Raw genomic sequence first — 14,026 nt, 5'->3', positions numbered from 1 at the left:
GCATGGACTATTATAGTAATCTGTTTATTTATTATACTTAACTGCCATATCGTATGTTAGTGAGGTAGTGCAATGAAACAGATGAGGAAATGGCCCAACCCACCCCCATATACATGTATATACACAAATGCCCACACACGCACATATACATACATATACATTTCAACGTATACATACATAGACATACATGCACACATATGTACTTGTCTATACTTGCTGCCTTGAGCCATTCTCGTTGCCACCCCACCACACACGAAATAGCATATCCACCACCCACCCACCCACCACACCACCCTCCAGTGAGGCAATGCCAGAAACAGACAAAAAAGGCCACATTCGTTCACATGCAGTCTCTACCTGTCAGTTTTAATGCACTGAAACCACAGCTCCCTTCCCACATCTGGGCCCCATAGACCTTTCCATGGTTTACCCCAGATGCTTCACATGCCTTGGTTCAATCCATTGGCAGCACATTGACCCCAGTATACCACATCGTTCCAGTTCACTCTATTCCTTGCACGCCTTTCACCCTCCTGTATGGTCAGGCCCTGATGGCTCAGAATCTTTTTCACTCCATCCTTCCACCTCCAATTTGGTTTCCCGCTTCTCCTTGTTCCCTCCACCTCTGACACATATATTTCCTCTCATTCTCTCCATGTGTCCAAACCATTTCAACACCTCTTCTGCTCTCTCAACCACACTCTTTTTATTACCACATATCTCTCTTACCCTTTCATTACTTAATCAAACCACCTCAATCCACATATTGTCCTCAAATATTTAATTTCCAACAAATCCACCCTTCTCTGCACAACCCCTATTTATAGCCCATGCCTTGCAACCATATAATGTTGTTGGAACTACTATTCCTTCAAACATACCCATTTTTGCTCTATGAAATTACATTCTCTCCTTCCACACATTTTTCAATGCTCCCAGAACCTTCGCTCGCTTCCCCATCCTGTGACTCACTTCTGCTTCCATGGTTCCATCTGCTGCTAAGTCCACTCCCAGATATATAAACCCCTCACTTCCTCCAGTTTTTCTTCATTCAAATTTACCTCCCAATTAACTTGTCCCTCAACCCTACTGAACCTAATAACCTTGCTCTTATTCACATTTACTCTGAACTTTCTTCTATCTCACACTACCAAACTCAGTCATTAACTTCTGCAGTTTCTGACACGAATCAGCCACCAGCGCTGTATCATCAGCGAACAACAACTGACTCACTCCCCAAGGGCTCTCATCCACAACAGACTGCATACTTGCCCCTCTCTCCAAAACTCTTGCATTTTCTTCCCTAACAACCCCATCCATAAACAAATTAAACATCCATGGAGACATCATGCACCCCTGCCACAAACTAACATTCACTGGGAACCAATCACTTTCCTCACTTCCTACTTGTACACATGCCTTACATCCTAGGTAAAAACTTTTCACTGCTTCTAGCAACTTACTTCCCACACCATGTACTCTTAAAACCTTCCACAAAGCATTGCTATCCACCCTATCATATGTCTCCTCCAGATTCATAGATGCTACTATGTTTTTCTAAGTATTTCTCACAAACATTCTTCAAGCAAACACATGATCCACACATCCTCTACCACTTCTGAAACCACATTGCTCTTCCCCAATCTGATGCTGTGTACATGCCTTTACCCTCTCAATACCCTCCCATATAATTTCCCAGGAATACTCAACAAACTTATGCCTCTGTGATTTGAGCACTCACCTTTATCTCCCTTTGCCTTTGTACAATGGCACTATGCATGCATTCTGCCAGTCCTCAGGCACTTCACCATGATCCATACATACACTGAATATCCTTACCAACCAATCAACAACACAGTCACCTCCTTTTTTGATAAATTCCACTGCAATACCATCCAAAGCGCCGCCTTGCCGCTTTTCATCTTACGCAAAGCTTTCACTACCTCTTCTCTGTTCACCAAACCATTCTCCCTGACCCCCTCACTTTGCACACTACCCCGACCAAAACACCCTATATCTGCTACTCTAATATCAGACATATTCAACGAACCTTCAAAATATTCTGTGTCAATAAATTGTATCCATGCCATGCATATGTGCACTCTTTGCATGGCACTGGCAATGCCACACTACAGCATTACTAGCCAAATGATGATCATGTTATTCCAAACTTAAGTCCCCATAAATCAGAAAGAATGGAAATGGACTGTGTGCATTATTCCAAAAATGGTGTAAATCAAATACATGTAAATACATGTAAGGTAATTGAGAGGTTCCTGTACTGAAATAGAAAGCTAAGATTTTCATGAACTGATGATAATTCATTCGTCAGTCAAAATAATTACACAAACAAGATGACAACAAAGACATTATAATGGGCTGTGAAGATTCAAAAGAAATTAATTTATTCAGTTTTTTCCTGATGATGCATATGATAAGCAAAATGTTTTCCATTCTCTTTGTGAGTAGTGTGTGCATGTTTATGTGATGGTTTGAAGACTGGTCAAGGCTTGATTTTCAGTATGCATTGTCCTTCACCAAGCATGACAAATACATTGTTGTGGTGTTTGAATGCTCTAAGGTAAACCATGTATTCGTAATTTTTTCTTCTTGTGATTTAAATGGCACACAAGTTTTTTACTATTGTAAGTTGTATTGGTGTGTTTGTGTGGTTGCTTGGAGGTTAGCGAAGACTCATTATGTTCTTCAATTTAAGAACAGCAGTAAACATGGTTGTTGGAATTAAGCTTACTATTTTCTGTTTTTATTAAAAGAATTAAGTATACAGGGTGTGTATCACATTATTTTATATTTCCTGTTATGTGTATAATGTGGTTTTTACTGGTATATTACTCAGTACTCTCTTATTATTAACAAAACCTCCTAACCTTCAAGACTTCCATTATTTGATTTATGTATTATTTTATTTAAAAGACCATTTTCAGGAACTATCACTTAAATCAAGAGATCCCTGTACAAATACATGAAAAAGGAAATGAAATATCTCAAGATTTTTCCTGCAAACATCTCTACCTCCACATTAATGAGCTTAAGTAATCTCTTTATAGTGTTTTATTGGAATTTTTTTATTATACTTAGTTGCTGTCTCCTGCATTAGCGAGGTAGAGCAAGGAAACAGACGAAAGAACGGCCCAACCCACCCACATACACATACATATACATACAAACACACTCAAATACATACCTAGACATTTCAGATATACATACATAGACATATACATTTTTTTTTTTTTTTTTTTTTTTTTTTTTTATACTTTGTCGCTGTCTCCCGCGTTTGCGAGGTAGCGCAAGGAAACAGACGAAAGAAATGGCCCAACCCCCCCCATACACATGTACATACACACGTCCACACACGCAAATATACATACCTACACAGCTTTCCATGGTTTACCCCAGACGCTTCACATGCCTTGATTCAATCCACTGACAGCACGTCAACCCCTGTATACCACATCGCTCCAATTCACTCTATTCCTTGCCCTCCTTTCACCCTCCTGCATGTTCAGGCCCCGATCACACAAAATCCTTTTCACTCCATCTTTCCACCTCCAATTTGGTCTCCCTCTTCTCCTCGTTCCCTCCACCTCCGACACATATATCCTCTTGGTCAATCTTTCCTCACTCATTCTCTCCATGTGCCCAAACCATTTCAAAACACCCTCTTCTGCTCTCTCAACCACGCTCTTTTTATTTCCACACATCTCTCTTACCCTTACGTTACTTACTCGATCAAACCACCTCACACCACACATTGTCCTCAAACATCTCATTTCCAGCACATCCATCCTCCTACGCACAACTCTATCCATAGCCCACGCCTCGCAACCATACAACATTGTTGGAACTACTATTCCTTCAAACATACCCATTTTTGCTTTCCGGGATAATGTTCTCGACTTCCACACATTTTTCAAGGCTCCCAAAATTTTCGCCCCCTCCCCCACCCTATGATCCACTTCCGCTTCCATGGTTCCATCCGCTGACAGATCCACTCCCAGATATCTAAAACACTTCACTTCCTCCAGCCTCTCACCATTCAAACTCACCTCCCAATTGACTTGACCCTCAACCCTACTGTACCTAATAACCTTGCTCTTATTGACATTTACTCTTAACTTTCTTCTTCCACACACTTTACCAAACTCCGTCACCAGCTTCTGCAGTTTCTCACATGAATCCGCCACCAGCGCTGTATCATCAGCGAACAACAACTGACTCACTTCCCAAGCTCTCTCATCCCCAACAGACTTCATACTTGCCCCTCTTTCCAAAACTCTTGCATTTACCTCCCTAACAACCCCATCCATAAACAAATTAAACAACCATGGAGACATCACACACCCCTGCCGCAAACCTACATTCACTGAGAACCAATCACTTTCCTCTCTTCCTACACGTACACATGCCTTACATCCTCGATAAAAACTTTTCACTGCTTCTAACAACTTTCCTCCCACACCATATATTCTTAATACCTTCCACAGAGCATCTCTATCAACTCTATCATATGCCTTCTCCAGATCCATAAATGCTACATACAAATCCATTTGCTTTTCTAAGTATTTCTCACATACATTCTTCAAAGCAAACACCTGATCCACACATCCTCTACCACTTCTGAAACCACACTGCTCTTCCCCAATCTGATGCTCTGTACATGCCTTCACCCTCTCAATCAATACCCTCCCATATAATTTACCAGGAATACTCAACAAACTTATACCTCTGTAATTTGAGCACTCACTCTTATCCCCTTTGCCTTTGTACAATGGCACTATGCAAGCATTCCGCCAATCCTCAGGCACCTCACCATGAGTCATACATACATTAAATAACCTTACCAACCAGTCAACAATACAGTCACCCCCTTTTTTAATAAATTCCACTGCAATACCATCCAAACCTGCTGCCTTGCCGGCTTTCATCTTCCGCAAAGCTTTTACTACCTCTTCTCTGTTTACCAAATCATTTTCCCTAACCCTCTCACTTTGCACACCACCTCGACCCAAACACCCTATATCTGCCACTCTGTCATCAGACACATTCAACAAACCTTCAAAATACTCATTCCATCTCCTTCTCACATCACCACTACTTGTTATCACCTCCCCATTTACGCCCTTCACTGAAGTTCCCATTTGCTCCCTTGTCTTACGCACCCTATTTACCTCCTTCCAGAACATCTTTTTATTCTCCCTAAAATTTACTGATAGTCTCTCACCCCAACTCTCATTTGCCCTTTTTTTCACCTCTTGCACCTTTCTCTTGACCTCCTGTCTCTTTCTTTTATACTTCTCCCACTCAATTGCATTTTTTTCCTGCAAAAATCGTCCAAATGCCTCTCTCTTCTCTTTCACTAATACTCTTACTTCTTCATCCCACCACTCACTACCCTTTCTAAACAGCCCACCTCCCACTCTTCTCATGCCACAAGACATATACATACATGTACATATTCATACTTGCTGCCTTCATCCATTCCCATCACCATCTTGCCACACATGAAATAGCACCCCCCTTCCCCCGCGCAGGGTGAGGTAGCGCTAGGAAAAGACAACAAAGGCCACATTTGTTCACACTTAGTCTCTAGCTGTCATGTGTAATGCACTGAAACCACAGCTCCCTTTCCACATCCAGGCCCCACAAAACTTTCTATGGTTTACCCCAGATGCTTCACATGCCCTGGTTCAATCCATTGACAGCATGTCAACCCGGTATATCACATTGTTCCGATTCACTCTATTCCTTGGAAACCTTTTACCTTCCTCTATGTTCAGGCCCTGATCACTCAAAATCTTTTTCACTCCATCCTTCCACCTCCAATTTGGTCTCCCACTTCTACTTGTTCCCTCCACCTTTGACACATATATCCTCTTTGTCAATCTTTCCTCACTCATTCTCTCCATGTGACCAAACCATTTCAACACACCTTTTTCTGCTCTTTCAACCACACTCTTTTTATTACCACACATCTCTCTTACCCTTTCATTACTTAATCAAACCACCTCACACCACATATTGTCCTCAAACATTTCATTTCCAATACATCCATCCTCCTCTGCACAATCCTGTCTATAACCCATTCCTCGCAACCATTTAATATTGTTGGAACCACCATTCCTTCAAACATACCCACTTTTGCTCTCCGAGATAACGTTCTCACCTTCCACACATTCTTCATTGCTCCCAGAACCTTCACCCCCTCCCCCACCTTGCATGGTTCCATCCGCTGCCAAATCCACTCCCAGATATCTAAAACAATTCACTTCCTCCATTTTTCTCCATTCAAACTTATCTCCCAATTCACTTGTTCCTCAACCCTTCAGAACCTAACAACCTTACTCTTATTCACACATACTCTCAGCTTTCATCTTTCACACACTTTACTAAACTCAGTCACCAACTTCTGCAGTTTCTCACCTGAATCAGCCACCAGCGATGTATCATCAGCAAACAACAACTGAATCACTCCCCAAGCCCTCTTATCCACAACAGACTACTTACTTGCCCCTCTTTCCAAAACTCTTGCATTTACCTCCAAAACCATCCCCTCCATAAACAAATTAAACAACCATGGAGACATTACGCACCCCTGTTGCAAACCAACATTCACTGGGAGCCGATCACTTATCTTTCTTCCAACTCGTACACATGCCTTACATCCTTAGTAGAAACTGTTTACTGCTTCTAGCAACTTACCTACAAATCTATATGTTTTTCTTAGTATTTCTCACAAACATTCTTCAAAGCAAACACCTGATCCACACATCCCCTACCACTTCTGAAACCCCACTGCTCTTCCCTAATCTCGTGCTCTGTACATGCCTTTACCCTCTCAATCAATACTCTCCCATACAGTTTCCCAGGAATACTCAACAAACATACCTCTGTAATTTAACACTCACCTTTATCCCCTTTGCCTTTGTACAATGGCACTATGCATGCATTCTGCCAATCCTCAGGCACTTCACCATGAACCATACATACATTGAATATCCTTACCAACCAGTCAACAACATAGTCGCCCCCCTTTTTTAATAAATTCCACTGCAATACCATCCAAATCTGCCGCCTTGCCGGCTTTCATCTTCTGCAAAGCTTTTCACTACCTCTTCTCTGTTTACCAAACCATTCTTCTTGACCCTCTCACTTCTCACACCACCTTGACCAAAACACCCTATATCTGCCACTTGTCATCAAACACATTCAACAAACCTTCAAAATACTCACTCCATCTCCTTCTCACTTCACCACTACTTGTTACTACCTCCCCATTATCCCTCTTCACCGATGTTTCCATTTGTTCTCTTGTCTTACACACTTTATTTACCTCCCTCCAAAACATCTTTTTATTCTCCCTAAAATTTGATGATACTCTCTCACCCCAACTCTCATTTGTCCTCTTTTTCAACACTTGCACCTTTCTTTTGACCTCCTGCCTCTTTCTTTTATACATCTCCCAGTCATTTGGGCTACTTCCCTGCAAAATTGTCCAAACGCCTCTCTCTTCTTTTTCACTAACAATCTTGCTTCTTCATCCCACCACTCACTATCCTTTGAAATCTGCCCACCTCCCACGCTTCTCATGCCACAAGCATCTTTTGTGCAAGCCATCGCTGCTTCCCTAAGTACATCCCATTCCTCTCCCACTCTCCTTATGTCATTTGCTTTCACCTTTTGCCATTCTGCACTCATCTCTCCTGGTCCTTCTTCACACAAGTCTCTTTTCTAAGCTCACTTACTCTCACCTCTCTCTTCACCCCAACATTCTCTCTTCTTTTCTGAAAACCTCTACAAATCTTCACCTTCACCTCCACAAGATAATGATCAGACATCCCTCCAGTTGCCCCTCTCAGCACATTAACATCCAAAAGTCTCTCTTGTGTGTGCCTATCAATTAACACATTATCCAGTAATGCTCTTTGGCCATCTCTCCTACTTACATACATATACTTGTGTATATCTCTCTTTTTAAACAAGGTATTCCCAATCACCAGCCCTTTTTCTGCACACAAATCTACAAGCTCTTCACCATTTCCATTTACAACACTGAACACCTCATGTTCACCAATTATACCCTCAACTGCCATATTACTCACCTTTGCATTCAAATCACCCATTACTGTAACCTGGTCTCGTGCATCAAAGCTGCTAACACACTCACTCAGCTGCTCCCAAAACACTTGCCTCTCATGATCTTTCTTCTCATGACCAGGTACATAGGCACCAATGATCACCCATCTCTCTCCATCAACTTTCAGTTTTACCCATATCAATCTAGAGTTTACTTTCTTACACTCTCTTACATACTCCCACAACTCCAACTCATCTTGCTTACATCCACACACATTTAGACACCCCAATCTGAGCCTTCGGGAGGATGAGCACTCCCCGCATGACTTTCTTCTGTTTCCCCTTTTAGAAATTTGAAATACAAGGAGGGGAGGGTTTCTAGCCCCCCGCTCCTGCCTCCTTCCACGACTTAAAGATGGGAAAGAGGCAGGAGGAAAACAAAACAATAAAGAAAATAGTGAAAGTAAGTTCATCTCATCAGCATTAAGCTCATGTGTAACCCTGCTGTACCTGAGTCAGACTTATTCCCTTAAGATATGATCTCATCAGCATTAAGCTCATGTGTAACCCTGCTCTACTTAAGTCAAACTTATTCCCTATAGATATGATCTCATCGGCATTAAGCTCATGTGTAACCCTGCTGTACTTGAGTCAAACTTATTGCCTTCAGGTATGATCAGAAATAGTGCAGATGTTATGAAAATGTTTGTAGTTGATTTTGATATGGTCTAAAACACACTTTAGATTAGGTGAACTTAGTGAATTCTCGCTTTCCTCTCTGCCCCTTAGCTCAAAGTATGTTAGAAAATTTGGCTAACTGAAAATGATGTCACAAATTAGAATGATTTGAAACATTTGCAGGTGAGCGACTCTGTTGGTTGCTTGGTTCACCTTGGGTAGGGTTCTGGGGAGCCACACTGGGTTTGTACTATTGCAGTTGTTGGTGATCGCTAGCATGGTTGACCACTGGACTGTCATTGGAATTATCACACTAATTTCTATTAATGTTATGATAGTCTGATTGGAATCTGAATATCTGATAAAAGCTGATTTCAAATGAATACAACATCTGATATAATAGGGTTTTAGTATACTTGTTTGCATTTTCTCAAAAGATGGGTCTCGGAATTCATTTTGAACAGAACCTCGCTTTTACTATGTAAACAGGTATTTGCTTGTGCTGAATTCACTTATATCAACCTTTTGGAAAATTACTTGGTATAATTGGGGCAGACCAGTATTTCCTCCATCTGTGCCTTAACAGGCACTGACCTTTCCTTCCGTATGCTCCTTAACACACTCAGAACTTTATGCCCCTTTTCCACCCTGTGATGTGCTTCAGCCCCCCACAGTTCCATCTGACCCCACTTCTTTTCTCAGGTGCCTTTACAGACAATCACCTTCCATTTGATGTGTTGCTTAACTCACCCGGGATCCTAGGCTTTTCTCCTATCCTGACACTCACTTCAGTCCCTATAGTTCCATCTGCTGCCATGCCCACTCTCAGGTAGTAAAGTTCCCCACTTCCTCCAGTTCCTTTTCATTTAAAACTTATTCTTAAACCATCTTGTATTACCCCTCTTGATGTACATCATAACCTTAACTTTTTTTTACACTTCTTTTCAGCTTTCATATTATATATTCTAACAAGTCTTTCAGCAATTTAGAATCTTTCTCTTGAGTCTGGCACCTTTGCTGTGTGGTCTGTAAACAGCATCTGGTTCACCATGTCCTCATCTTTTATCTTTTTTAACCATATTGATATATGATTCTTTGTTTGGTATTTTTCAGGTACGTTTCAGTCAGACTCAGGAGCAGGATTCCACTAGTGGTAGCCAGAAAGGGGAAGGAGACAAAAATAATGACCGTGATCCAAACAAACCTCATGAAGCTGATTGGCGTTATGGTCCAGCACAGCTGTGGTATGATATGCTGGACATACCACTCTCTGGTGGCAACTTTGATTATGGTTTTAAACTGAGATTAAAAGTAAGTTGCATCAAACTATGTATAAAAACTTATGTTTTTTAGGTTTTTTTACCTCTACAATAATACCATGGTTTGCACTACCTATTAGAGAGCTGTTTTGTTGTAATGCTCTTGCTTGAATCTTGGACTTTTAGTTTTACTAGGAAAAAAATTGATGAAAATCCTTAACAGAAATCAAAAGTCAAGAGTCTGAACACTCACAATAGTGCCAAGAGTAGCTCTTTGTGTTTATAGCCACTTGGCCAGTCAGAACGCCATACAATCATATTCTCGTACCTAGTCAGTGCCGAGTGCTGTCTATTGTTAATACTGTACAAATTTTGCCTTACTTACACTGGGCACACATTCTTGCTGACCTGCTGAATTTTTTATGTTATGGTGACTGTTTTTTTACCTATCATGTCTGGAAGATAGCCTACAAGTACTAGTACTGCTATTGCATCTAAATTTCCTCGGAAAAACCTCTCCATGGATGAAAAATTATGAGTGTTAAGGTGGTTGGAAACTGGTGAGCATCAAGTCAATGTCAGTGATGATTTCAAATAGACATTCTTAAGATGCAGACAGATTAAAAGCTTCTGCCATGATGACCACGAAGTTAACAACACTGAAGAGAACTTAAGAAGTTTATAAGAATGAATTGAAGGTAGGTAAAGCTTGTAGGTGGATGGCCATATGCATATAGTATGTCATTAAGCAAACTCATGATCTTGGAAAAAGCAAGATCTTCAGGTGCCTTCAGGAAGAAGTAAGGTGATAACTTGGAAACATTCTCAGCTACCAAGAGTGGTTTGACCAGTTCAAACAGTGCAGTAACTTGCACTTCATCTGCATTTGTGGTGAAGCTGTCCGTAGGGATGTGCGGGGTGTCCGTGAATTTTCTGCCACCTCCAAAGCTACTACTGAATGTGGCAATTTTCCTTTCCAGCTTGTCTTCAGTTTTGATGAAACCAACCTTTTCCAGAAAAGAATTCCATCTTGTACTTTCATCTCTCAAGAAGCAAAGTATGCTTCTGGGTTCAAGGTTGCAAAAGACTAATTAACACTACTTTTGGGGTTAATGCTTCAGGTGACTTCATGCTTCCATGATCCAGCCAATAGGTCAAGCAATACTGCTAAGGGGTAATGCTTCATGTGACTTCAAGCACCCTTGATCCAGCCAGTGGGTCAGAGTCATATCAAATTTCAAGGCTTACTACCTTCGTACCCCCTTCCAACAACTTTTTGAGGAAATAGATGGCAGAGGTAAACAATCTGTACGAAAATTTTGGAAAAACTACCACATCATGAAGGCCATAGATAAAATTACAGCAGCCTGAGATGAAGTAATTAACAATTCCATGTATGGAGTTTGGAAGCTCTGGTCATAAGCATGCAATAACATCCTGGACTTTTACATGGCACCAGTGACTGTGATTGACATTGTCAAGCTGGCCAGCAAAGCAGGACTGAGCAATGCGGATGTGGATGACGTGGGGGAGCTACTGCAGTTTCATGGTGACAGTCTTATTAATGATGAACTGTGGGAATTGGCACAGCAGCACATCCAGAATGAGGCTGATGACTTTGATATAGAGACATCCCTGTAGAGAAACCTTGCCATACCATTCCTTAGTAACATCATTACCATGATCATGGAGATCCTGGATCACTTTGCTGAGAATGACCCAGACTTGGAGCAAAGCAAAGAGAGCTCTCCTCGACATGATTTTGTTCCCTCCACCTCCGACACATATATCCTCTTTGACAATCTTTCCTCACTCATTCTCTCCATTTGCCCAAACCATTTCAAAACACCCTCTTCTGCTCTCTCAACCACGCTCTTTTTATTTCCACACATCTCTCTTACCCTTACGTTACTTACGCGATCAAACCACCTCACACCACACATTGTCCTCAAACATCTCATTTCCAGCACATCCACCCCCATGCGCACAACTCTATCCATAGCCCACGCCTCGCAACCATACAACATTGTTTGAACCACTATTCCTTCAAACATACCCATTTTTGCTTTCCGAGATAATGTTCTTGACTTCCACACATTCTTCAAGGCTCCCAGGATTTTCGCCCCCTCCCCCACCCTATGATCCACTTCCGCTTCCATGGTTCCATCCGCTGCCAGATCCACTCCCAGATATCTAAAACACTTTACTTCCTCTAGTTTTTCTCCATTCAAACTTACCTCCCAATTGACTTGACCCTCAACCCTACTGTACCCAATAACCTTGCTCTTATTCACATTTACTCTTAACTTTCTTCTTTCACACACTTTACCAAACTCAGTCGCCAGCTTCTGCAGTTTCTCACATGAATCAGCCACCAGCGCTGTGTCATCAGCGAACAACAACTGACTCACTTCCCAAGCTCTCTCATCCACAACAGACTTCATACTTGCCCCTCTTTCCAAAACTCTTGCATTCACCTCCCTAACAGCCCCATCCATAAACAAATTAAACAACCATGGAGACATCACACACCCCTGCTGCAAACCTACATTCACTGAGAACGAATCACTTTCCTCTCTTCCTACATGTACACATACCTTACATCCTCGATAAAAACTTTTCACTGCTTCTAACAACTTGCCTCCCACACCATATATTATTAATACCTTCCACAGAGCATCTCTATCAACTCTATCATATGCCTTCTCCAGATCCATAAATGCTACATACAAATCCATTTGCTTTTCTAAGTATTTCTCACATACATTCTTCAAAGCAAACACCTGATCCACACATCCTCTACCACTTCTGAAACCACACTGCTCTTCCCCAATCTGATGCTCTGTACATGCCTTCACCCTCTCAATCAATACCCTCCCATATAATTTCCCAGGAATACTCAGCAAACTTATACCTCTGTAATTTGAGCACTCACTCTTATCCCCTTTGCCTTTGTACAATGGCACTATGCACGCATTCTGCCAATCCTCAGGCACCTCACCATGAGTCATACATACATTAAATAACCTTACTAACCAGTCAACAATACAGTCACCCCCTTTTTTAATAAATTCCACTGCAATACCATCCAAACCTGCTGCCTTGCTGACTTTCATCTTCCGCAAAGCTTTTACTACCTCTTCTCTGTTTACCAAATCATTTTCCCTAACCCTCTCACTTTGCACACCACCTCGACCAAAACACCCTATATCTGCCCCTCTATCATCAAACACATTCAACAAACCTTCAAAATACTCACTCCATCTCCTTCTCACATCACCACTACTTGTTATCACCTCCCCATTTGCGCCCTTCACTGAAGTTCCCATTTGCTCCCTTGTCTTACGCACTTTATTTACCTCCTTCCAGAACATCTTTTTATTCTCCCTAAAATTTAATGATACTCTCTCACCCCAACTCTCATTTGCCCTCTTTTTCACCTCTTGCACCTTTCTCTTGACCTCCTGTCTCTTTCTTTTATTCATCTCCCACTCAATTGCATTTTTTCCCTGCAAAAATCATCCAAATGCCTCTCTCTTCTCTTTCACTAATAATCTTACTTCTTCATCCCACCACTCACTACCCTTTCTAATCAACCCACCTCCCACGCTTCTCATGCCACAAGCATCTTTTGTGCAATCCATCACTGATTCCCTAAATACATCCCATTCCTCCCCCACTCCCCTCACTTCCATTGTTCTCACCTTTTTCCATTCTGTACTCAGTCTCTCCTGGTACTTCCTCACACAAGTCTCCTTCCCAAGCTCACTTACTCTCACCACCCTGTTCACTCCAGCATTCTCTCTTCTTTTCTGAAAACCCATACAAATCTTCACCTTAGCCTCCACAAGATAATGATCAGACATCCCTCCAGTTGCACCTCTCAGCACATTAACATCCAAAAGTCTCTCTTTCGCGCGCCTGTCAATTAACACGTAATCCAATAACGCTCTCTGGCCATCTCTCCTACTTACATAAGTATACTTATGTATCTC

The 14,026-nt window shown here is 41.7% G+C and overlaps 1 protein-coding gene across 1 annotated transcript in view; it reads left to right on the top strand.

The window, feature by feature from the left end:
• The window catches only part of Taf1 (TATA-box binding protein associated factor 1), a 323,621-nt gene that overhangs the window by 55,702 nt on the left and 253,893 nt on the right, over positions 1 to 14,026 (top strand). Inside the window, exon 6 of the mRNA XM_071676313.1 lies at positions 9,886 to 10,083. Coding sequence (XP_071532414.1) covers positions 9,886 to 10,083 — 198 coding nt within the window. The remainder of the gene's footprint in view (positions 1 to 9,885; positions 10,084 to 14,026) is intronic.

The sequence above is a fragment of the Panulirus ornatus genome, chromosome 1 (assembly GCF_036320965.1).
Source record: "Panulirus ornatus isolate Po-2019 chromosome 1, ASM3632096v1, whole genome shotgun sequence".
Taxonomy (NCBI): Eukaryota; Metazoa; Arthropoda; class Malacostraca; order Decapoda; family Palinuridae; genus Panulirus; species Panulirus ornatus.
Note: the sequence above shows the minus strand (reverse complement) of the source record. Positions and strands in the feature narration are given on the sequence as shown.